Source organism: Anolis carolinensis, chromosome 2 (genome assembly GCF_035594765.1).
Source record: "Anolis carolinensis isolate JA03-04 chromosome 2, rAnoCar3.1.pri, whole genome shotgun sequence".
Classification (NCBI taxonomy): Eukaryota; Metazoa; Chordata; class Lepidosauria; order Squamata; family Dactyloidae; genus Anolis; species Anolis carolinensis.
The window spans coordinates 169,724,231-169,748,127 of NC_085842.1; the positions used below are offsets into that span (position 1 = coordinate 169,724,231).

At 39.5% G+C, this 23,897-nt stretch overlaps 1 protein-coding gene across 2 annotated transcripts in view; it reads left to right on the forward strand.

Moving 5' to 3' along the window:
* rapgef3 (Rap guanine nucleotide exchange factor 3) overlaps nt 1-23,897 on the forward strand; it is an 89,099-nt gene that overhangs the window by 52,534 nt on the left and 12,668 nt on the right. For both annotated transcript variants that reach the window (XM_008116428.3, XM_008116430.3), the window contains 13 exons: nt 6,491-6,567; nt 7,974-8,120; nt 8,266-8,372; nt 8,859-8,947; nt 9,382-9,460; nt 10,362-10,512; nt 12,014-12,096; nt 13,938-13,977; nt 14,360-14,441; nt 16,112-16,258; nt 18,236-18,333; nt 20,256-20,381; nt 23,485-23,666. In XM_008116428.3, coding sequence (XP_008114635.2) covers nt 6,491-6,567; nt 7,974-8,120; nt 8,266-8,372; nt 8,859-8,947; nt 9,382-9,460; nt 10,362-10,512; nt 12,014-12,096; nt 13,938-13,977; nt 14,360-14,441; nt 16,112-16,258; nt 18,236-18,333; nt 20,256-20,381; nt 23,485-23,666 — 1,408 coding nt within the window. The remainder of the gene's footprint in view (nt 1-6,490; nt 6,568-7,973; nt 8,121-8,265; nt 8,373-8,858; nt 8,948-9,381; nt 9,461-10,361; nt 10,513-12,013; nt 12,097-13,937; nt 13,978-14,359; nt 14,442-16,111; nt 16,259-18,235; nt 18,334-20,255; nt 20,382-23,484; nt 23,667-23,897) is intronic.

Genomic DNA, 23,897 nt, shown 5'->3' on the forward strand with positions numbered 1-23,897 from the left:
AAGAACAAAGGTTGTAATGTTTCATTTGCTAGCTGCTCTCGCAGTATCTCTTGTTTTCCCTCTATTCTGCTGACCAACTCAGTGATGTTCGAACTAGACTCAGGAAGTTGCTCTGAGCTAGCTTGGATGGTCAAACACTTGGCTTTTGGAGTGTGGACCTCCATGTTGCCTTCATGTTTATCAGCTTCTTTCTGCCAATTCCTAACTTTTCCATTTAAATCATTCCCAATCAAACATTTGTATGGGATGTCCGCGCAGACAGCGAAGTCCCATAATCCTTCCCAGCCTTTGTACTTGATGGGTAAGGATACTACAGGGGTTGGTATCGACGGACCTATCCCCTTTAAATTTATCTCTGAAGAGGGATGTTGGTATCTCTGTGGGACCACTTCAGGACGTATAATACAGACATCCGACCCAGTGTCTCTCCATCCCTGCGTGTGTATCTCATCTATGACAATAGATTCTAAATAGTCTTCAGAGATTTCTCTTGAAAGGATAAATAAACATTGTTTTTCTTTTGGCCTCGCATCAGGGCTTCTAGACTTAACTTCAGGTTCCACTTCTTGTTCTATTGGAGCTCTATTTACAAAGAAAGTAGACCTGTCTTTCTTGATTAAGTTACATTGGTATCTAAGATGCCCTGGCCTTCCACAATGGTAACATTTTATCTTTTCCTCAGGCCTGGCTTGGCCTGCAACTGCCTCATGCTTCCTATAGGCGGTGTTTTCTCCTGAACCTCCCCTTTGCATCTGTGTGCGTGCGTGAGGGTAAAACGTCGGCTTTAAAGGTTTTTTCTCTTTTGGTTCTTCCTCCTTCCTAAAACCTTCTTTCAAGGTAATTAGCTGGTCAATCATAACTGCAGCTTCGTTGGCTGTCTTTGGGTTTCGGTCTTGAATTAGCCATCTGTATTCTGAGGGAACTAGGTGAAAGAGCTGTTCCAGCTTCAATAGTTCCTTAAGTTGCAGAAAGGAATCTACTTCAGAAGTCCTCACCCAGCTGTCAAAGTATTGAGCTTGCTTTGAAGCAACTTGCGCAAAACTTTGGTGTCTGTCCCTCTTTAAAGTTCTGAACTTTAATCTGTAAAATTCAGGCGTCAACTGAAACTTTTGTTGTACCTGCAGTTTAAACATCTTATAATCTCTGTGAGTGTCTTCAGCCATATCACTATATATTTCTAGAAGCTTTCCACTAATTTGTGGCCTCAGATATAACATCCATTTGTCTTCACTCACTTCAAAATCTTTACAGCACCTTTCAAAGGATATAAGGAACTTTTCTATATCATCTTCCTTGTTATATCTGGGAAACCTTTTTAAAATTACATCAGGTGCTTCAGCTCTCAAATCCCCTTCTTGGGTATCAGCGTGAGGTTGAGAGTGTGTCAATCTTTGCTTCTCCAAATCTATTTCCATTCTCCTCAACTCTGCTTGCCTGGCCCTCTCCTTCTCTCTTTCCTCAACCTCCATCTTTTTCATTTCCAATTCAGCCTGCCTGGCTCTCTCTCTCTCTCTCTCTCTCCTCAATCTCTAATTTCTTCATCTCTAATTGATACTTGAGAGACATTTCAGACAAGGTTACTTGTTCTGAATCTGAGGAGGAAAGCTCTCCCGCCTCCTCTGCCAACTTTTTCTGTTTCCTGGTGGCCATTTCCAGACAAGTTTTACCTCAGCCTTTTTACCTAAAGCTGATCTCCGGCACCAAACTAACCTTTGCCAAACGAATTTCAGGCACTGAATCAGTTCTTGTTACACGGATCCCAGGCACTGAATCAGTCTTTGTTACACGGATCCCAGGCACTGAATCAGTCTTTGTTACACGGATCCCACCGCTGCCACCAAATGTAAAGACTTGATGTGATGACAGGGATGGAATCTTTTTGGATCCCACCGCTGCCACCAAATTGCGAAGGATTCACCTTCTACCTCTATGTATTCCACTTTTCTATGTTGTCGCTGCCACCACCTTTGAAAGATGCTTTGCTCAAATAATAAGCAACATTTGAAGAAACAGTAACTTGTTTATTTATAGCACAAAGCTTGATGGTTGCAAGAATGTTATATCTTGAGGTGAACGACGTTACTTCTGTACAGTAAGTGTTGCAAGATTTCTCAATAGTTTCACTGAGCTTAGTATGGTATCAGCTTTATATTACTTGTTTCTTTCAGTTAGGAATATTGTCCTTCTTGAACTTAGTTGATCTGTACCCGATCAAACTTGGACTGGGGAGTTTAACTGGTTAACCCTAGCCCTCCTTGACTTAGGGATATAGCCTCAGCTCTTTAGTTATTCCTACTAAAGGCTCAGCAACTTTAATTTTAGCCCTTCTCCGCTAAAACTCTCTAGCTGCTCAACTTCCTCCCACAATCTCTTTTTTTCGATCACACTCCTTTCTCACTGAACAGAACCAACTGCTCTGCTCAACCGACAAACTCCAACTGCCAAATTCCAACTGCTAAATTTTGAATTCTAAGGCTTCCACCAGCAAGGTGAAGCCACGCCCCTTTTCCTGGCCATGCCTTAGAGGCTCCCAGCTTCTGTATAAGAATAGCTGAAATATATAACCTTAAACAGTCAACCTAAACATAGCAATCATGAATAAAACACAATGATCATGACATCTTTACAACAAGATAGAAATGTTTTTATTTTTTAAAAAAATTCTGGGTACATTTACTCCTTTTATAGAGGTGTTCTGAGTCTCAAAGTGCATTTACACCCTAGATTTTTATTTTATTTGATCCCCCACATACACCCTACCCCATAATTAACATAGTATTATATTCAGTACAGCTCTGTCAGTTCTACACTACTGCTTAATTCATTTCCATCCATTACATATAAGTGTTGTAGAAAAATTGTTGTGTCCTTTTTTTAATTTTTTATCCACAGTCTTTCTTTGATGGTTTGAATTCGCCACTAGTTTTTCATCTGAAGCTAATAAATGGCTTCCATGTATTTTCAAACAGATTTTTTTTATTTCTCTTTTGGCTAATCTTTGGTTATTTATTTATTTACAGTATTTATATTCCGCCTTTCTCACCCCAAAGGGGACTCAGGGTGGATCACATTATGTACATATAGGGCAAACATTCAATGCCCATAAACACATCGAACCGAGACAGAGACAACAGACAGACAGACGCAGAGGCAATTTAACCTTCTCCTGAGGGGATGTTCGATTCTGGCCACAGGGGGGAGCAGCTGTTTCATCATCCACTCTGATGGCACTTCCTCATTCCAATGTTGTAAATTAGTTAAACTTGCCTCCCCACTTTTATAAGTGGTACCTTATTTCCTACTTGATAGATGCAACTATCTTTCGGGTTGGTAGGTCAGCAACAAGCAGGGCTGGCCTCGAACTCATGACCTCATGGTCAGAGTGATTTATTGCAGCAGCTGTTTACCAGCCTGTGCCACAGCCCGGCCCCGAAAAGTTAGCTTTTCCAGTAGTGCTATAGCCCATATCCCATTTAACCAATTCTTTATTGTTAAATTCTCCAGTCTTTTCCAAGTTTTGACCGTTTCAAGTCTTGCAGCACATATAAGGGGGGATATAAGTTTTTAATTTTCCAAATCCTTATTCTCACTTTCAAATACAGAAATCATTTAGTAGAGCTCCCCTGAAATGTACAGTCTCCCCCCTATTTGCCTTATCCATGCTAAAACTTTATCTCAGAGTCTTGGTACTTTTGAGCATTCTAACCACATATGGTTCCGATCCCCTATTTCTCCACACTTTCTCCAACATAATTTGGAACTTCCATTATGTAATTTGAGTGGATAATAGTACCATCGATGCATAATTTTCAAAGTATTTTCTCTCAGTTGTGCTGAAATTGATTTATACATTTGGGTTTTGCAGTCCCATTGTTTCTCTTCTAATCTGAACTTTAAATCCAATTCCTATACCAATCACAGTCCATTTGATGTTCCAAATTTTGCTTCCTGAATTATCCAATATAATTTTGAAACTTTCCCTTTGGTTTGATTAAATTTTTCATTGCAAATTGATTCAGATAATTACATCTCTTTTGGGGAGGCAGGGAACTTGTTTTCTAATTATATTTATCTGAAATGTTTTTATTTGTATTAATTGCTATCAGGATGGATTAATTGGCTGTAGTTTATTTTAAATTCTTCCATTTGAATAGATTTTCCTGATAAAAATAAACCGTTCATTGTTTAAATCCCTTTTCTTCCCGCCCCTTAAATTGACTATATTTATCTTCATGTTGAAACGATGTTCTAAAAATTGACAGTGGGGTGAGGGAGGTGGAACAAGTACTTTCTTGTATTGGAACCATATATTTAACAAGCCCTCAGATTTGCTTTCCATGTTGTGTAATATATGTGCTATATTTAGAGCCTGCCTTTCCTCCAGGGAGATCAATACAGGATATATGCCCATGCTACAGCCTTATTGTTTTAGTCCTTTGTTAGATAAACTAGGTTGAGAGATAATAACTGCCCCAAGCAGTCTGTAGTCTAATAAATTAACCCAAAAGTTAGGGAAAATATAATCCATGAGCTACATGAGTTTCTCTTTTTTCAACCCTCCCAAGCTTCTCAGTATGTGTATGTGCTTTCTAGGCACCTGTTGACTTATGAGGACCTCATCAATTTCATAAAGTTTTCAGAAGTGGTTTTGCCAGTTCCTTCCTTTGAAATATAGCCTACCGCACCAGAGGTCTCACATCCAAGTAACCACCAGGTGCAAATCACTATAAGCTCCAGCATATCAAATAACACTGAAAATATATAAATCCTAACTGGAAATGGTTTCCACTTGGTACCTCTGGCTGATATTTAATTGGAAATTGACCTGTGTTTAAATACAGCTCGGGCTGTGGCGCAGGCTGGAAAGCAACTGCAATGAATCACTGCAATGAATCACTCTGACCAGGAGGTCATGAGTTCGAGGCCCGCTCGGAGCCTATGTTTGTCTTGTCTTTGTTCTATGTTAAAAGGCATTGAATGTTTGCCTATATGTGTAATGTGATCCGCCCTGAGTCCCCTTCGGGGTGAGAACGGCGGAATATAAATGCTGTAAATAATAATAAATAATAATAATACTGTGAGGTAATTTTTTTGGCAGGGCAATGGAGTTTGTATGCAATTTCCATCACCCCAAAGACTAATGTCAATGCATAGTGAGAGGGAATGCACATTTAACAAGACAAGACTCCTTTCCACAAAAATTCACTTGGTTTCATTCATTCTTTTTTTCAAGTCTCTGGTGGAAACTTTGTCCAGTAATCATTCTGTGGACTTGACCTCTGGCTGTCTCCACTATGAGTTATCACTTCCAGTCCTTATAATGGGGTAAACTGGGTTATCCCCCTTTAGTCCCATTTTAAGAAAAGCTGGTGGATAATAAGAGGAGCCCCGGTGGCGAAGTGCATTAAAGCACTGAACTGCAGACTGAAAGGTCCCAGGTTCAAGCCCCGGGAGCGGTGTGAGCAGCAGCTGTTAGCTCCAGTTCTTGCCTATCTAGCAGTTCGAAAACATGCCAATGTGAGTAGATCAATAGGTACTGCTCTGGTGGGAAGGTAACGGCGCTCCATGCAGTCATGCCAGCCACATGACCTTGGAGGTGTCTATGGACAACGCAGGCTCTTCAGCTTAGAAATGGAGATGAGCACCACACCCCAGAGTCAGACATGATTGGACTTAACGTCAGGGGAAACCTTTACTAATAATAATATAATAATAATTTTATTTGTATACCCTGCCCTATCTCCCCAAGGGGACTCAGGGCGGCTTACATGGGGCTCCAGAGTTTGGTTAAAACCATGGCAGATCTCCTTGGCTTTGGAACAATGTGGACAATAGTATTGCATTTGATGTGAAGCAGTCTGTTGTCCAAACAGGCTGCTGCTTCCACTCACCTTTCTCTGTGCTCATCAGGTTAAAGGGGGTAGTTTTAGCATATGTACCATTGTTGCTGCTGCCAGATGGCTGGAAGAGTTCCCTGAAGCTCCCAGTCATTGAGGGTATCCCATACTGACATCCGGACAGGTGCCTGCATTGCAGGAAGAAGGAAAGAGGATCATCTCTTTTCTTGGTGATATGAGCTTCTGCTCATGTCAGTATAGAGTCCCAGCAAGGTTCCGGAGCTTTCATGGAGCTCTACAGTTGTTTTGCAACAATGGTGTGACAAAGATGATAAGGGGATAGTTCAGCAGGGTCAAAGTGGTCTCAGCCTGGCTTGACTAGCTAGATACTATTGTGGATGGAGGTCCAATCTGGAGCATTTCTGTCCCAGACAGGCCTGGAATAAGCAGTCAGTATAGATGAGCCCTCTTTCTCCACTGAGAAACTATTCGTACTTAGCCCTCGTTCGTTCTCTTGACTAGTCTCTGGTTTTTATTCCCTTTTGAGTCTTTTTCTCTTCCAAGTTGCTTGTCTAGCATCTTGAGATTAGTTTTTGCACATGTCTGATCTGCATTTTCCATTGCACTGATGTGTGAGTTTTCATTTTTCACAGTGTTTAGCCAAGGGGACAAGGCCACCTCCTGGTACATCATCTGGAAGGGATCAGTCAATGTTGTCACACATGACAAGGTTTGTATATATCCCTGAAAACGTTACATTTTAAATCTAAGAGTGAGGGAGTGTTTAAAATGTAAATACCAGGTTATATTTATTTACATGTGTTTTTTCCCTTTATATATGTACATTAGATCAGGCTACCCTTTTATATGATTTAATGTACACAGTAGTCCAGTGTTTTGCTATGTTAACAAGCCGTTCACTGAGTACACTTTTTCCTCCTTATAATACAGCCAAATCAGGTGGCCCAAGCATCCCTGCATTTTCTCCAGTCTTCGTTTTTAAATTGACTCAGTCCATGAATATGCTGAAAATTTCTCATTGCCCTATAAGGGCCATGTGTTGTGTGTCAAAAGCATCAATATGCCAAATCACAGAGGTGGCTTAGGTCACCAGGAGTGTTCATATAAATATGTATGTGCATAAGCACACACAGAGAAGGGTAAGATGGAGTAGTAATTTGGCCTCTTTCCCATTACATATACATTTCTTGGAAAAGGACCTAAATCCCAAAGAACTTTAAAGATTAACTAGGAAAAGAGATTTCTTACATAAGCCTTCGTGAGTTGTATTGCACTTCATCAGATCTGTTAACACAGATCTGTAGACCTTTTTTTGTCAATTAGTCTCTTGGTGCTACTGGAAATTTGCATTTTAATTGACTAATGTGGGGATCTCATTTCCTTCCTTACTGTAGCATAGCGAGAATTCAGTTATCATATAATAGAAAATGAATATGCCTAAGGGGATTAAGTTGAGTGTAAGAAGATATTGCTTTTTAATACAGGTGGAATGTGTATGTCCATTTTCAGTGCAAAACAAGTGGGATAGTATTTTGAATCCCTCCTCCCACCCTCTGAATCTGTTCTATAACTTTTACCTCCAAACTTTTTAAACTGATTTTTCCTCCTGACAGAATTGAAATACAGTAGTCTCACTTATCCAACATTAGCTTATCCAACATTCTGAATTATCCAACGCATTTTTGTAGTCAATGTTTTCAATATATCATATTTTGGTGCGAAATTCGTAACTACAGTAATTACTACGTAGCATTGCTGCATATTGAACTACCTTTTTGCCACATTTGTTGTATAACATGATGTTTTGGTGCTTAATTTGTAAAATCATAACCTAATTTGATGTTTAATAGGCTTCTCCTTAATCTCTCCTTATTATCCAACATATTCGCTTATTCAACATTCTGCCAGCCTGTTTATGTTAGATAAGTGAGACTCTACTATAAGTCTGTTGGTGATGGATGGGTCAATGGGGAGAGATAACAATAGAAACAGGGTAAATGGATGGGTGGTTTTGGTGCTCAGGAGACCCTAGAGTGGCTAGTCATGTTTGCCAGTAGAATATCTAGTCTTATTTACCAAACCACAGTTGGTCAGGTGCCCTTCCTCTCTTTGCAGGGCTTGGTGTCAACACTGCATGAGGGTGATGAATTTGGGCAACTTGCACTAGTGAACGATGCCCCGCGTGCAGCCACCATCATCCTCCGGGAAGACAACTGCCACTTCCTTCGTGTGGACAAACGGGATTTCAACCGCATCCTCAAGGTGGATCTGGGAAGGGGTTGCATTGTGGTCTTGAATCCCTGCCACACTTCGAGAATTGGGGGTCAACAGCTGTTTGACAGCTTTAGAAGACTTGACCAATGTGCATGTGATGCCACCCAACTAATCAACTTCTGTTTTTCCCTAGGATGTTGAAGCCAACACAATGCGGCTGAAGGAACATGGGAAAGTAGTGTTAGTTCTGGAGAAGAATTCACAAGGCAGTAACCTTCCTGGAACTCCTGGGGGCAGTAGGTACAGCACTCACTCTCCTTCATTTCCCTGCTCTTTTCTAGAGGCAACAGTAGTTCTTTCTGTTGTATCTATGAGCTCCACCAACTCGTTTTTCTTGTGAGACAAAAGAGGGGTCTAAGAATCTGTCCTTCTTTCCAGAAATACTGTTTGGGGCTGCCAAACTTGATTGTCTCAGATGTTTTATTGTGTTTTCTGAAAGATGTAGACTCTCTGTGAAATTTCACATGAAATATTATTCAAGTCACATCTTGCACATCTGTTTGCTTGAATTTCTAAACATAGATGTAAGACTACTAAATCTATGTAAGCATAGAATATATGCATACATTCATCAGTAATGGCTTCTGGGATAGCTGTAAAACTGGGAATCCACTTTTGTAATGGGATTTTGGGCAGAATAATCTTGTATGTGAGTGTCATCTCAGGGGTCTGTCTACCATCTGATAGTCCATGTTTTCTCAGACCATGACAAATTGTCTCCTTCAGGTACTCCGTAATGGCTGGAACCCCTGAAAAAATACTTGATTATTTTCTGGAAGTCATGCGTCCTGATTCCATGCTTTCTGATCCCGTAGGTAAGTCAAGGAATACTAGAAGGAAAACGTTACTGCAGGGTAGCATTTCAAGTCAGCCATTTGCTCATAGTCTGATTTAAATTTGAGAACTGGGTCTTTATCAAGGTTTTCAGGAGTCTGTCTTTTGGTGCAGGCTGGTGCTCTTGTCCTATAGCTTGTTCCTGGAATGCCAGTGGTTTTCTGTGCCTTAAGAGACCACTTCTTTCTCTTTTTCATCTCCATTTGCACATATCTCAGTCATGGTGGGTTGGATTTCTCCCTTTAAAAGGAAGAGGGCAATCATTTGTAGTATATGCATGATCTGAGTATTGGCATAGATTTGGAGTTCTGGGTCATGGCATAAGAGTATGACTGCAGTACACTTGTTTATGTATTCCCTGGTAGCAGATTGTCTAAACCCATACCTCATGTTGAAATCTCTGTTCCTTTCACAGACACCGGCCTTGGAGATTTTCTCCTGACCCATGATGTGTTCATGCCAACCCCACAGCTGTGCAGAACTTTGTTCCAACAATATCCTTCACTTTTGTATGTCTCCTGGATGTCATGACTGTGAAAGAAAAGCCAATGTCGTTTGAAGTATCACTTAGTTGGAAGTCTGCTTCCCAGTCCGGCCTTTCACTTTGTGGAGTCACTGGCAGGGCTAGCAAATCACTTGGCATCCTTCATCATTGACAGGCTCCTCTACTGACACTTCTTCTGGTCCTCTTTCTAGAAATTCTATGCCTCAGTTGCTCATGCACACACATCCCATTTTATGTAGACCTCAGTCTAAAGAATCAATGGCCTGGTGCTCCAAAGGGCATCCGATAGATGGTATCTAGGGGCTACTTTGATTTTCCTGAATGCTCTGCTGAAAGAGAATTAACCTAGGGTTTCCTGCTGGCTACCAAAACAGGATCAGTTTTCTGTATTGAAAAGAAACTGGGATACTCTTACCAGGCATTATGGGAAGTACATCATTTATCCTCCCACACCTATCCATCCACTACTACCTCTACTTCTGATTTTCATTTCAATCAGGGCCAACCTTAAGACATGGGGCCACAAAGTGTTATCCACTACATGTGAGTGTGGAAAAGAACAAACCACAGACCACCTATTACAATGCAGTCTGAGCCCTGCCACATGCACAATGGAGCACCTTCTTATAGCAACACCAGAGGCACCCCAAGTGGCCAGCTACTCATCAAAGAACATTTAGTATAATGTGTTCCTAAATACATTACAACTGGTCTGTTGTTTGGTTTTCTCCACATTCACATGTTGTGGACTCCACTTTGTGTCCCCATTTCTTAAGGTAGGCTCTGCATCTCAGTTCACTTCTGACATGGTAAATAAAATAAGGGCCCATTAACAAATAATAGGTCTCTCCCCTGCACATAGCTCTTTGTTTCCTTAACCTATCATTCACCTTCCATTCAGAACCTTCAGAGGGCACTGAACAGGAAAAAGCTGCTTACATCCTGAGCAAAAGGCAGAAGATCTTGCGGCTGGTGAACCAGTGGGTGTCACTATATGGACGCCTCCTTCAAGCTGAACCCAGTGCTGTGTCCTTTTTGCAGGTAACAGGTTTGGCAGTGAGCGGGAAAAGTAGGGTGAAGAAGTAAGAAAAGACATATGTTGTCACAGTATTTACACATGCACATTGATACACAACTTTGAAGATAACAGTGAGGTTCATGTAGGTTTAGGGTTGAGGAAGCTTATGTTGTAGATGTTTGTGTAATTGATCCTCACAGAAAAACCTAAGTCTTGAAAGCAGACTTAATGCAGCTCAGTGCTATGTGAACCAAACTGTATCCAATGGGAATTTCCCTCCAAGTGGATTGTTTGTAATCAATCCCACCCCAACCCCCACCCACTTGCAGTCCACAAATGCCACAATAAATTTTAAGCAAGGGCAGGCTTTTTCTACCAAGGACCACACTTAATCATAATTGGGAGCCGTATATTAGTGGTGGATCAGGTCCAGAGCCAAAAATGAGGAAGTCCATCTCTTTCTCTTCCTTCTTACTTGGCAGCTGTAGCAATGGCACAGATTGTTCTTGAAAAGGCCAGTATCATTCAAACAATCTAATTTATCCTTTCTATCCTATCCGGTGTCACAATGGGTTAAATGCTTGTGCCAGCAGGGCTGCTGACCGAAAGATCCAGGGAGCAGCGTGAGCTCCCATCTGTCAGCTCTAGCTCCCCGAGCGGGGACATGAGAGAAGCCTCCCAGAGGATGGTAAAACATAAAACATCTGGGCATCCCCTGGACAACATCCTTGCAGACAGCCAATTTTCTCACACCAGAAGTGACTTGCAATTTCTCGAGTCGTTCCTGACATGAAAAAAAAAAACACCCTATCTATTCATTTATTTCTCCCAATGAATAGGGTATGCCTCTGACTCTGGGGACAAAGTTTGAATCCCCACTCAGCCATGAAAACCCACTGGGTGACCGCATATATCCTACCTTCTTAGCCTCAGAAAACTCCATGATAGATTCACCATAGGGTTGCTGTAAGTCAGAAAAAAATGTAGGCACACAAAAGCAAGAACAATTATTGGCAATTCTTAATAATTTTTATGGAACATTTAATTGTGTTTGTAATGGTAGAATAATACATATTCAGTTGAAACATATTTTTTTAAAAAAAAAACAACTTATTTTAAAATAGTTAAAACAATTTTGAAAGACTAAAAGAGCTAAAATGTTTTTTAAAAAAATAACCACATAATATTTTAAAATAAATTAATCTGTAATGGCTTTATTTAAAAGCCATGCTTAACCCATTCCTGAAAAGAAATCAGTATTGGCATAAGCCAGTTCTCCATGGAATGGGCATTCCATATGTAGGGTGCCACAACTGAACAATCCTTTTCCTATGTCGGCCTATATTGTATTACTCCTTCTGGTGGGGTACAGAGGTGGACTTCATCAGTTCTCAGACAGGCATGCATTTTTTCATATTATTCCACATATGGGCTAGTAATATACTTCTTCAAAAGAGATAAAGCTGAACAAACAAAATAAGAATTGTCTGCTTCTGCTGATGGGTTTTGGCTGCTCTCTTGCAGAACCTCTCGGAGCGTGTAGCCCAGGACTTTCGTCTAGGCTCCCTGCTTAAGGAGCAATTGCAGGATCGGCGGAGGAACCGAACGTGAGTTTTCCATTCTGTTTCAGATTTTGCATGTAATGCACAAGGAATAAATAATTCAGGACTGTAGGAATTTCAGTCTTCCTGGATTTTTTATTTTTATTTGATCTGAGATTCAGTAGGGAGAGCCAAATATTAACATTGTGGCCAAGATACAGAGACATTGCCCAGGGGACTCCTGGATGTGTTCCCATCCTGTGGGAAGCTTCTCTCATGTCCCTGCATGGCAGCTGAGGCTGACAGATGGGAGCTCACCCCAACTTGCAGATTCGAACAGCTGACCTTTAGATTTTCTGGTCAGCAGTTCAGGCGGCACAAGGGTTTAGCCCATTGTGCCACTGTAGCTCCTCTTTGGTGCAATGAAGAATCTTGTAGCATCTTAGAAATGAACAGATTATGATTTAAGATTTCAAGGGCTAGAATTTAGAATGAACCAACCTGGACACAGTATATTATTTGAGAACACAGAAATGCTTGACCACTCCAGCAACTATCACGTCAGACTACACAGAGAAGCCATTGAAATTCACAAGCATGTGGACAACTTCAACAGAAAGGAGGAAACCATGAAAATGAACAAAATCTGGCAAAACTCAAAAATCAGAACAGTAGATGAGAAGCAACACTCTGGGGGCAGAGGACCTCCAGGGACGGCTAATTACTCCGAACAAAGGATGCCCCCCAGGCAAGAGACAAACCTTTCCAATGCTAATTAAGGCGATTAACTGCAACATTCACGCTGGCTTCCAACTGACAAAGAACTCTTCTCACACCCTGGACTCTCCACAGATATATATTAACCTTCCTTCCCTAGTTTCTCCATGCCTCACAACCTCTGAGGATGCCTGCCATAGATGTGGGTGAAATGTCAGGAGATAATATTTCTGGAACATGGCCATACAGCCCGGAATACACACAACAACCCTGTGATCCCGGCCATGAAAGCCTTCGACAACACATCGGCTAGAATTTACTTTTGTTGGCTGGCCTTTTGCCTTTGCTTCCACTTATAGTAACCTCCTCTGGAAATAATTGATAGTCTAAGTCAGGCTCAAACTGCAGCCCTCTAGCTCTTTTGGCCTCTAACTCCCAGAAGTCCAAACCAACTTGTTCAATGGTCAGGAATTCTGGGAGCTGGAGACCCAAACAGCTGGAGGGCTACAGTTTGAGGATGCTTGGTCTGTGTCATGTGTGAGGAAACTTTGTTTCTCCTGATATTTTAGACTTTAGCTCCCTGGAAGCCAAGGGCAGTGATAAAAGGAGTTGGAGTCCAGAAACATGTAGTGAGCCAACCATTCTCGACATCTGTAATATGCAGTGGAATGTTGTGACACATGGTGTATTCTTAACACACCATCTGACTATGACTTCACAACAGACGTTCCTGACATTTTAAATCTGTGTAAGAAATGAGCAACTTCAGATCTCAGATTGTTTAATGAAAAAATATTTGTATGGACCTGGTGGTTGGTCCATAAATGACTGTACAGACCTTTTCTGGATATGCATAGCCTTTCACAATGAGGACATAGATTTCCAGATGGAAAGTGGTCCCAGCACAAATTATGCAGTCGAGTTTCCCGCATTTGGGGAAATCGCAGGGGTCAGCACACCCGGAGTGCAATGGATGAGCCTCACCCTGGGAAAACCACCTGATTCATCTTCATTTTGGCACATTTCTCCCTTTTGCCCTTTTTTTTGTGGCTCTTCAAAATCCATACCACTGTTGGTAACAGCTGAACTCCAGTTACAATGCTCAAGGGTCAGGGCTTTCCATTCTTGGTGTTTGTTCCACATTTTTTAGGTTAACTTTAAGTTCACTTCTCCTTTTCCCTTTTTCACAGCTTAGAAAATGGCAGCAACAATGCATCGCCAACACTTCAGGTAAATAATAGGCTTCAAGTAAAAATTCTGTATTGCAGTACTTCCTGATACATTCTCTTAATGATGTTCAACAGCATTTTCTAAAATGAAATTGAGGTGTATGCATACTTTTTAAAAATCCCTTTTCAATAGTTGAAACATTTTTGTCTTGAAATAAGACAGAATTCAGGACATATTGATGAACAGAAAAAATATTACTGCATTCCACTTTACATGAGCAATGAGGAGGGGATATCCAGATCTTTTCTCTTTTAGTTTGGATATTATTTTTCATTTTATTTCACAGAAAAATGAGAAATAGCAGCAGTTTTGCAAATTTGTCATTAAAAACGTATATTTCAATTTCTTACATTTCCTTTTCCCTCCCCATGCTCATTCCCAGGTGCGAAATGTGGTGGACTGGTTTGCCAGGCAGGAGGAGCCATATCTGAACAGTAGTTATACCATCCGAGCCAAGGACAAAGGTAAATGTCTCCTTGTTTCTTGGATCACAGATCAAACATGTCTTCTTGTCAATGCTTTCATGGAAAATATAAGATATTGGGAAATTTGTCTATGCTTATATTAATAATTTCACTTATGATTTGAAAGAAACAAAAAGATAAGTTGGAGCGCTTATGGTGCTTAAAATTTGCTTCAGATAGAGCTCCATGTAAAACAGACCAAAACATTAGCTGTTTAAAAAAGCCAGCTGGCTGATTAGTTCCAACCTAAGCTGGGAAATCAATAGCAAATTTGGTCCATAAATGCGCATTTCAAAGATACACACACACACACACACACACACACACACACACACACACACACATATACACACACACACGTACCATTATCTATCTATCTATCTATCTATCTATCTATCTATCTATCTATCTATCTATATGTGAAGCATTTGTCCAGGACACATCTATATTACTTGTGAGAGCAAATCCAAAACCTTATAATTGCCTTTGTTTTGATTCCATTAGATCAGCATTTCTCAACCTGAGGATTGGGACCCCGAGGGGGGTTTCAGTGGGGTCACCAAAGACCATCAGAAAACACATATTTATGGTGGTCTTAGGAACCCAAATTCCTCCAGTATTTCCTGTTGGTCATGGGGGTTCTGTGTGGGAAGTTTGGCCCAATTTTATTGTTGATGGGCTTCAAGGGGTTCTTTGATGCAATGACAACATTTGGAATCGCTATTTCAAGAGGGAGGGGGAAATGGGGGGAAGGATATGGGTAATGGGAGGTTCACAACTAAGGATGTATAAAGTGACATATAAGGCAAAGTTATTTTTGAAATAATGTATATAGAGATACGACTTGTATGGCAAAAGTTTGTTAATTAAATGGAAGTATCAATAGAAAACCAAAAAAGGGGGTTCTTTGATTATAGGTGAACTATAAATCCCAGCAACTACAACTCCCAAATGTCAAGATCTGTTTTCCCCAAACTCCACCAGTGTTCAAATTTTGGCATATTGCGTATTTGTGCCAAGTTTGGTCCAGATCCATCATTGTTTGGAGTCCACAGTGTTCTCTGGATGTAGGTGAACTACAACTCCAAAAGTCAAGGTCAATGCCCACCAAACCTTCCAGTATTTTCTGTTGGTCATGGGAGTTCTGTGTGCCAAGTTTGGTTCAGTTCCATCGCTGGTGGAGTTCAGAATGCTCTTTAATTGTAGGTGAACTATAAATCCCAGCAACTATAACTCCCAAATGACAAAATCACCCCCGCAATCCCACCAGTATTCAAATTTGGGCATATAGGGTATTTGTGCCAAATTTGGTTCACTGAATACATCCTGCATATCAGAGATTTACATTATGATTCATAACAGTAGCAAAATGACAGTTATGAAGTAGCAACAGAAATAATTGTATAGTTGAGGGTCACCACAACATGAGGAAATGTATTAAGGGGTCGCGGCATTAGGAAGGTTGAGAACCACTGCATTAGATTGTGTCTCTGTTTTGTTAATTCTGATCAAATGTATGGGTGCCTACAGCATAACAGGCAGACAAACTGGTAAGACTTTCCATTATAGTATAGATTGAGCTAGAGACCAAGGACACACAAAACATGTGCTCTACTGTGAAGTGCTAATATTCCTACCTTTCATTCTCTCCTTTCCCTTCCCCTATATAGTGATGTATGATATCTACAGACCAGACCATTCCTGCCTCACAACTCTGCTCCAGGTCAATGCTGCAGTTCAGGAAGTTCTTGCATCACTATCCGATTGTCCTGGCTGGAGCAAGGACTGGATCCTGATCAAGGTCAATTCATCAGGGGGTTAGTACACTATGCATAATTACCCTCAGGTTGCCCACAGGCTAATGACAGTGTGCTTGTCCCACAGAAATTGTGTGGAGATGCTGGGTGAGACTTCCACTTGATGATGGTACCTGCATTCCCACAATAAGCATGTCTGACAGCTCAAGATACCCAGTTTTTTCTTCTTTTCTTGTTATATTTCATTATCATATATAATTCTTAAATCACAAAAAGCAATACTGTAGACTATATCTATATATCTAATCTATATATACACATACACATAAACACACACACAAGACCAAAGACCATCACTCCTATGAAATTGATTTTTCACTCTTTTATGACTGCAGTATATCAACTTATACACAATATTTCTCCTAGTTAAATTACCATATATCTATTTTCCCATCATCTCCCACTATGTTTCCTAGCTTATTAGGGACTCGAACCTTGATTTCTAAATTTTCAGGCCAACACTAACCATTGTTCCACAACAGCCTGCAAAGATTTCAGGCTTCTCCCCCATGGCATTTTAAGAAATTGAAAGTTGACATTATAAACTGAAATTGACTCTTAACCTGATATTCCTTTTAAACATAACTAAAATGCCACACCTCTTATTTACCCATGTGTATATTAATTCCCATTGCTACTGCCATTGCTTTAAATACAAAACTGATTTATGGAGGTGTTTCAGTGACATCAAAGTGCCATCCAAATGACATCATTCAGAACAAGATTTTATTACACAATTGCAGAATAATCAATTTTAAAGTTGTGGAGTGTTGGTGTGTGTATGTCTATGGGTTTGTTTGTATGTGTGTGTGTGTGTGTGTGTGTGTGTGTGTGTGTGTGTGTATATATACACACACACATACACACACACACACATATATATAGGCATAATGTGACCCTTGCAAAGACAAAAATATGTTTGTTCTAAATATAAAGAGAGTACAGTATTCCCTCACTACTTTGCGGTTCACTTTTCATGGATTCGCTGTTTTGTGGTTTTTTAATAAACTCTAAAAGACTATTATAAATCATAAAAAAATTACAATTTACTGCCTAAGGAAGGGAGGAAGGAGAAGCCAAAGGGAGAGAAAAGGAGCTCAGGCGGCAACAGGAGGAGAAGGAGGCAATTGATCAACACACAATTGATTGATAAAGACTTAAAATAGTGTATAGCTACTAAAATAATGTATAAATATCGAAATAAATATAGTGTCCCTACTTTGCGAATTTTCACTTATTGCGGGTGGTCCTGGAACCTAACCCCAGCAATAAGTGAGGGAACACTGTACTTCCAAACTGATCTACATATGTTATATTTTCCTTCTTTTTAAAATTCACATAATCTAATATATTGTGGAGACAAATAAATGATTCCTGTCAGTGAATATGGACTAGACTAGGAACATGGAACGTGTACTCTATGTGGTGTTTGTTTGTAACTAGCATAGTCAGCATAGCCCGCTCTTTCATTTCCAGAATAGACAACTATAACTGGTCATAAAAACCCTAAAGCAGGCATGGGTAAACTTCAACCCTCCAGATGTTTTGGACTTCAACTCCCACGATTCCTAACAGCTGGTAAGCTGACTGGAATTTCTGGGAGTTGAAGTCCAAAATACCTGCAGAGCCAAAATTTGCCCATGCCTGCCGTAAAGGCACCAAATTCTGTCTGATTTTGGTGGTATGTAGAGTCAGCCCTGGTTAGTACTTGAATGTGAGGCTAACAACAGTCAATAAGTGCTGTTGGCTATATTTCAGAGGATGGCAATGACAAACAACCTCTGAGTATTCCTTGTATTCCTTCTTAAACAAGTATTTCTTGTTTAAGAAAACACTATCAAATTCATAAGTTAACGTGTGACTTGAAAACACACATGTACAGAGTCTGGTATCATTACTTTAAGAAACACTGTCCCCTTGTTGAAATTTGAGAATACAACCATGTCTCTTACCTGTCCTTGCCTAATTTATTGGCAGATAAAGAGGTATTGCCCATGGAGACTTTTGGAGTGTTTACATCATTGGGACTGAATGAAAGACTCTTTGCTGTCACTGCTCAAGAACTTCATGCACTGGTAAGTCTATGTTTCACATGGATCCATGGCAGATAATATTAATGGATCTATTGGTATGGGGAACAACTTGCTTGCCTTTATAACTGCTCTTTCTTCATCTGTTCCTGATTATATGGGAGTCATTCAGGTACTGAATCCTATTACTGCCAAAGGTTTGGCCCCAGAAAAAGTTTGTTACATCGCAAAAGCTACAACACCAAATTTGGATTCATTGCATCTGCAGTAATGGATTTAACAGTCATCCAACTTTGTGGAAAGGAGACTTTTAAAGAATTTGATGTTAATTAGCTGTCTCATACTGTATTCTTTTAAAAAAAATACTTTTTATTGAATTTAAAAATTTTCATACAATAATTACTTTTATCTCATAGCAGATATATAATGTATCATACAATACTTGCATTATTCTTTTATATCTACTGTTAATTTATATCTACTACAATGTTAACATTTGTCCATCTACATTTCTTCACCACTGTGTATCCCCCCTCCCACCCCGAGCCACTTCTTATATATTGTCTAACCCAAAATCTCATTTCTTCCTGAGGCGGTAGCCCTCCATCCCTTTTTTGGAGTCCTTTCTCAATAAATTTCCCCCATATATTTCCATATCCCTCTTTTAACTTTTAATTTGCATGTTAGCTTATCATTAATTGCCAATTTCCATACATCCTTATACCATTCTTCAATCTGAACATTTATTACTTTTCCCCAATTCCTTGCTATACGCAATCTTGCTATTGTCAATAAATTTGTTATTGATTCGTTTTCTTTTTTATTCATCTTATTGTTATTATAAATGGATAATAATGCAATACCAGGGCTTCTTTCCAATTTGATGTTCATTATATCCTCTATCTCTTTAAATATTTTATACCAAAATTTCCTTACATATTTACAATACCACCACGTATGTATATATGTTCCCACTTCTCATACTGTATTCACCCAACAGAAATTGTTACACTTATGACTTAAAAGAAAATTGAATGAAAATGATGTACAGATGGTATATGACACCACAAAAATTAGGTAAATACTATAAAAATACAAACAGAAACTGCTGGAAGTGTGAAAAACTAGAAGGAACCTTTTACCACACATGGTGGTCATGTAAGAAAACTAAGGAATTTTGAGAGGAATTCATGAAAATGTGCAAATGTTATTGGATATAAAAATCCAAATGAACCCAGAGACATACCTACTAGGAATGATAGACGTAACATTGGGAACAAATAAGGAAAAATTACTAACATACATGACAACAGCTGCAAGGATCATATATGCAAAATATTGGAGACAAGCCAAAATACCATTAATAGAAGAATGGCACACTAAACTACTGGATATAAGAAATATGGACAGATTGACATATCTTATGTCAAAATGTCATGGAAAACCACAAAAAGAACAGACTGGAATGGAATAGAAGAATAGTAGATACAAAAAGACTAGAAAAGGATATATTTAAGGAAGTTAAAATTATACTAATTACTACCCGAGAACAGAATAAATAGAAGAGGAGCAATGTAAGATAGACAAAGAGAAAGAACTTGGGAAAATGAAAACAGATCAACGATGACCAGAAGTGACATCTACTTTGTTTTTATTTTCTTTTTTTCTCTTTTTTTCTTTTCTATCTTTCTTTGTTTCTTTCTTCTCCCCTCCCCTCATCTCTCCCCCTCACTTCCTACCTTTATTTCCCTCTTTTTGATCCCACCCCTTGTTCCCCCCTTCCTTTTGTTTTGTCATGTTTATTATTGCTGTAAATTAGCCTAATTTTTTTAAAGAAATTGTTCCTGTTACCAACAAATGGTGGTCCAAATGAGGAGACATCCACACCATTTTAGAATGAGATGTTCAGACTGTGGGACATGAATCTTGTATGATAACATGAGCACTGCCTTCTCCCTGTTTGTTAGACTCCTCACCCTGAGCAACAGTGTCCCACTGTGGGTTCCTTGGAAACCTTAGAATTCATCAGTTCCAAAGATCTAGCCAACCAGCTCACTGAACACGACTGGAATCTCTTCAAAAGCATCCATCAGGTACGGATTCCATTTGCAGACAGCATCGGTTGCCATGACTTGGGAGACCTTGTTATCCTGATACCCAACCTTGAAAGTATTTGTATATATGGCCTTGGAATTGAGTAGCATTTTTCTGGCAATTGCCTTGGATAGATTGGAGAAGTTGGATAAAAACAGTGATCTTTTACTGCTAGGCTTGACATCTGAGAACATTACTTTTTAAAATATTATCGCTTAGCATTTCAATTCAATAGGTAGTTGCCATCATGGAAAGGGTTTTTGTAATGCTTTCACATTATTCAGTATTAGGCTAGTACTTTATGACCATATTTTCAAAACACCCAAATGACACAAGCAGGGTGAAATCCCATATACCCTATAGCCATCCAAGTGGCTGAAACAGCTACAGTTAAGTGGTAAAAGAATTAGGCTGTTCCTTTTATATATATATATACTAGCTGTGCCCAGCCACGCATTGCTGTGGCAAAGTATGGTGGTATGGGAAATAAAGTATTAAGGAATTGGTGGTAGTTAAGGTAAAGGGTAAAGGTTTTCCCCTGACATTAAGTCCAGTCATGTCTGACTCTGGGGGTTGGTGCTGATCTCCATTTCTAAGCTGAAGAGCCGGTGTTGTCCGTAGACTCCTCCAAAGTCATGTGGCTGGCATGACTGCATGGAGCGCCATTACCTTCCCGCCAGAGCAGTACCTATTCATCTACTCTCGTTTGCATGTTTTCGAACTTCTGGGTTGGCAGAAGCTGGGGCTAACAATGGGACTCTCTCCGCTCCCCCAATTCAAACCTGCGGCCTTTCGGTCCAGAAGTTCAGCAGCTCAGTGCTTTAACACGCTGCGCCATCAGAGGATATTATTTCCTAAAGGTTGTGAATATACAATATTTCTGATTTTTTTGTCTGTTGGAGGCAAGTATGAATGCTGCAATTAGGGAAAATGATTAGCATGTAATGGCCTTGCAGCTTTAAAGCCTGGATGTTTCCTCCCTGAGTGAATTTTTTGTTGGGAGGTGTTAGCTGGCCCGGATTGTTTCCTGTCTGGAATTCCCTTGTTTTCAGAGTGGTTTTGTTTGAGATATTTTATGTGCTTCTACTATCTGTGGCCCTCAGAAAACAGAGGATTTGCCAGACTTTGGTGATGGGAATAGTTTGTTGGGAGGTGTTAGCTGGCCCTGATTGTGTTGGATAAGTGAGACTCTACTGTATATTGATAATGTTATATTATCTGCTTAGAACTGGATTATATGAGGCCCCTTCTTCACAGCTGTATAAAATGCACACTGAAGTGGATTACAGTAGAGTCTCACTTATCCAACACTCGCTTATCCAACGTTCTGGATTATCCAACATATTTTTGTAGTCAATGTTTTCAATATATCGTGATATTTTGGTGCTAAATTCATAAATACAGTAATTACTACATAGCATTACTGCATATTGAACTACTTTTCTGTCAAATTTGTTGTCTAACATGATGTATTGGTGCTTCATTTGTAAAATCATAACCTAATTTGATGTTTAATAGGCTTTTCCTTAATGCCTCCTTATTATCCAACATATTCGCTTATCCAACATTCTGCTGGCCCGTTTATGTTGGATAAGTGAGACTCTTACTGTATATGGCAGTGTGGAGTCAAGATTATCCAGTTCAAAGCAGATAATTTAAGATTCTAAATGGGTTATATTGCTGTGTGGAAGGGCCTTGAGTCTACACTGCCATATAATCCAGTGCAAATTAGATAATCTGTGGAAGAGGCCTAAGTGAAGCCTAACTCTGCCTGTCCCCTGGGCTGAGTCAGTTGCTAGGAGACCAAGTGGGCAGAGCTTAGCCTTCTAACTGGCAGCAATTGGATAAAAACAATTATTCCTCTTTTTCAATTATTTTTCTTTTCTTTTTGTTGTATCTTACTGGAGCCGTGGATGATGGGTTGTGTTGCTAAATTTCAAGGTTGGGGGGCCTGTAGTTTTGTTGTTTTGTCCGCTGCCCTGATGCCATCACTCTTTTATTTATATTAAAAAAGTGTTTGTACATAAAAAAGAGTGAGAACAATATGTGGTATAGGAAAGATGTGGAAATGAAGAAAGAAAAAAGAAAGAAAATGTAAAATGAGATAGTTAAGAAATGTAAAAAATCAAAAGAAAAAAATTAGAAAAAGAGAAAAGAGGAAAGAAAAGGAAAAAATTAAAAAGTAAAAAGTTGGTTGTACTTCCCGTCTTTTCTTCTGAGTACCAAAAAAAACCCTACTTCTTATATTGTGTAATTTATTGTCTCTCCGTCTTTAAATCCTTGTAAAGATATTTTCTTTTTTAATAAAAATTTGTCAGTAAAGTCCAGTCTGTTTTTTCTTTTGGTTTACCATAGTGAGTCTTCAAGTGGTAGATTAAGTTATCCATATTCTTTATGTCCAAAAATTTTAATATCCATTCTTCCTTAGTTGGTATCTCTGTTGTCTTCCATTCCCTTGCATATACTATTCTGGCTGCTGTTGGGAAATAGTTAAACAGGATCTCTTGATTCTTATTGAAGTTCATATCTGTCATGCCTAATAAGAAATATTCCGGTTTCATCTGGATTATTTTTGAAGATGTTTTGTATTGTTCCATGGATTATTTTCCAATAATCTTTTGCGATTTTACATCCCCACCACATATGGTAGAAAGTGCCCATCTGTTTGTCACATTTCCAACAATGGTCGTTAATATTTTTATAACACTTTGCCAATTTATGTACCACTGGTACATCATCTTATACCAATTTTCTTGGAGATCATAAGAATAAGTATACTTCAATATATAATTCCACATCTTCTCCCAGTCTTCCATTTTTATCAAATGTTTCAAATAGATTGACCATTTTGTCATGCAGTCTTTAACTTGTTCTGGTTCTGTAGCCCATTGTAGCAGTGCAGACTGTTCCTTATTGAGGTGCAGTTCCAGAAGAACTTCGTTAATTCATAATTACTACAAAAGGGAATTCATTGAAAGCAACTTGCTATCTGTAGCAAGCTCTGCTTACTCCACATGTGTTAAGGTGAAAGCTGAGCCAAACGGCTTATGTTTTTAAGGTTGGAGTTCAGCGGAGACTCTCCCGGCTGTTATATTTTTTAAGGTGGAGCTGGTCTACTACATTTTTGGACCACAGAAGTTTCCCAATGCAACCACAGCCAACCTGGAGCGTTTTCTGCGTCGTTTCAATGAACTACAATTCTGGGTCACCACTGAGCTTTGTCTTTGTCCAGATGTTATCAAGAGGGCACAGCTGCTCCGCAAATTCATCAAGATGGCAGCACAGTAAGTACATCTCAGATACACTTCTTGCTAATGGGCAGGGCAGATTTGTGAGATCTTCTTTGTTTTCACAGCAGAATCCTGGAGTGCACCAGATTGAACCAGGTGCAAAATATTGACTCACTGTGGAAGTCAATATGAGACAAGTGTGCCTCAAGCTGACTTTAGGTTCAGTTGCTAAAAATAAACTGCATAAAGACATAAAGGGCATAGACATCCTTTATCTGAAGGATA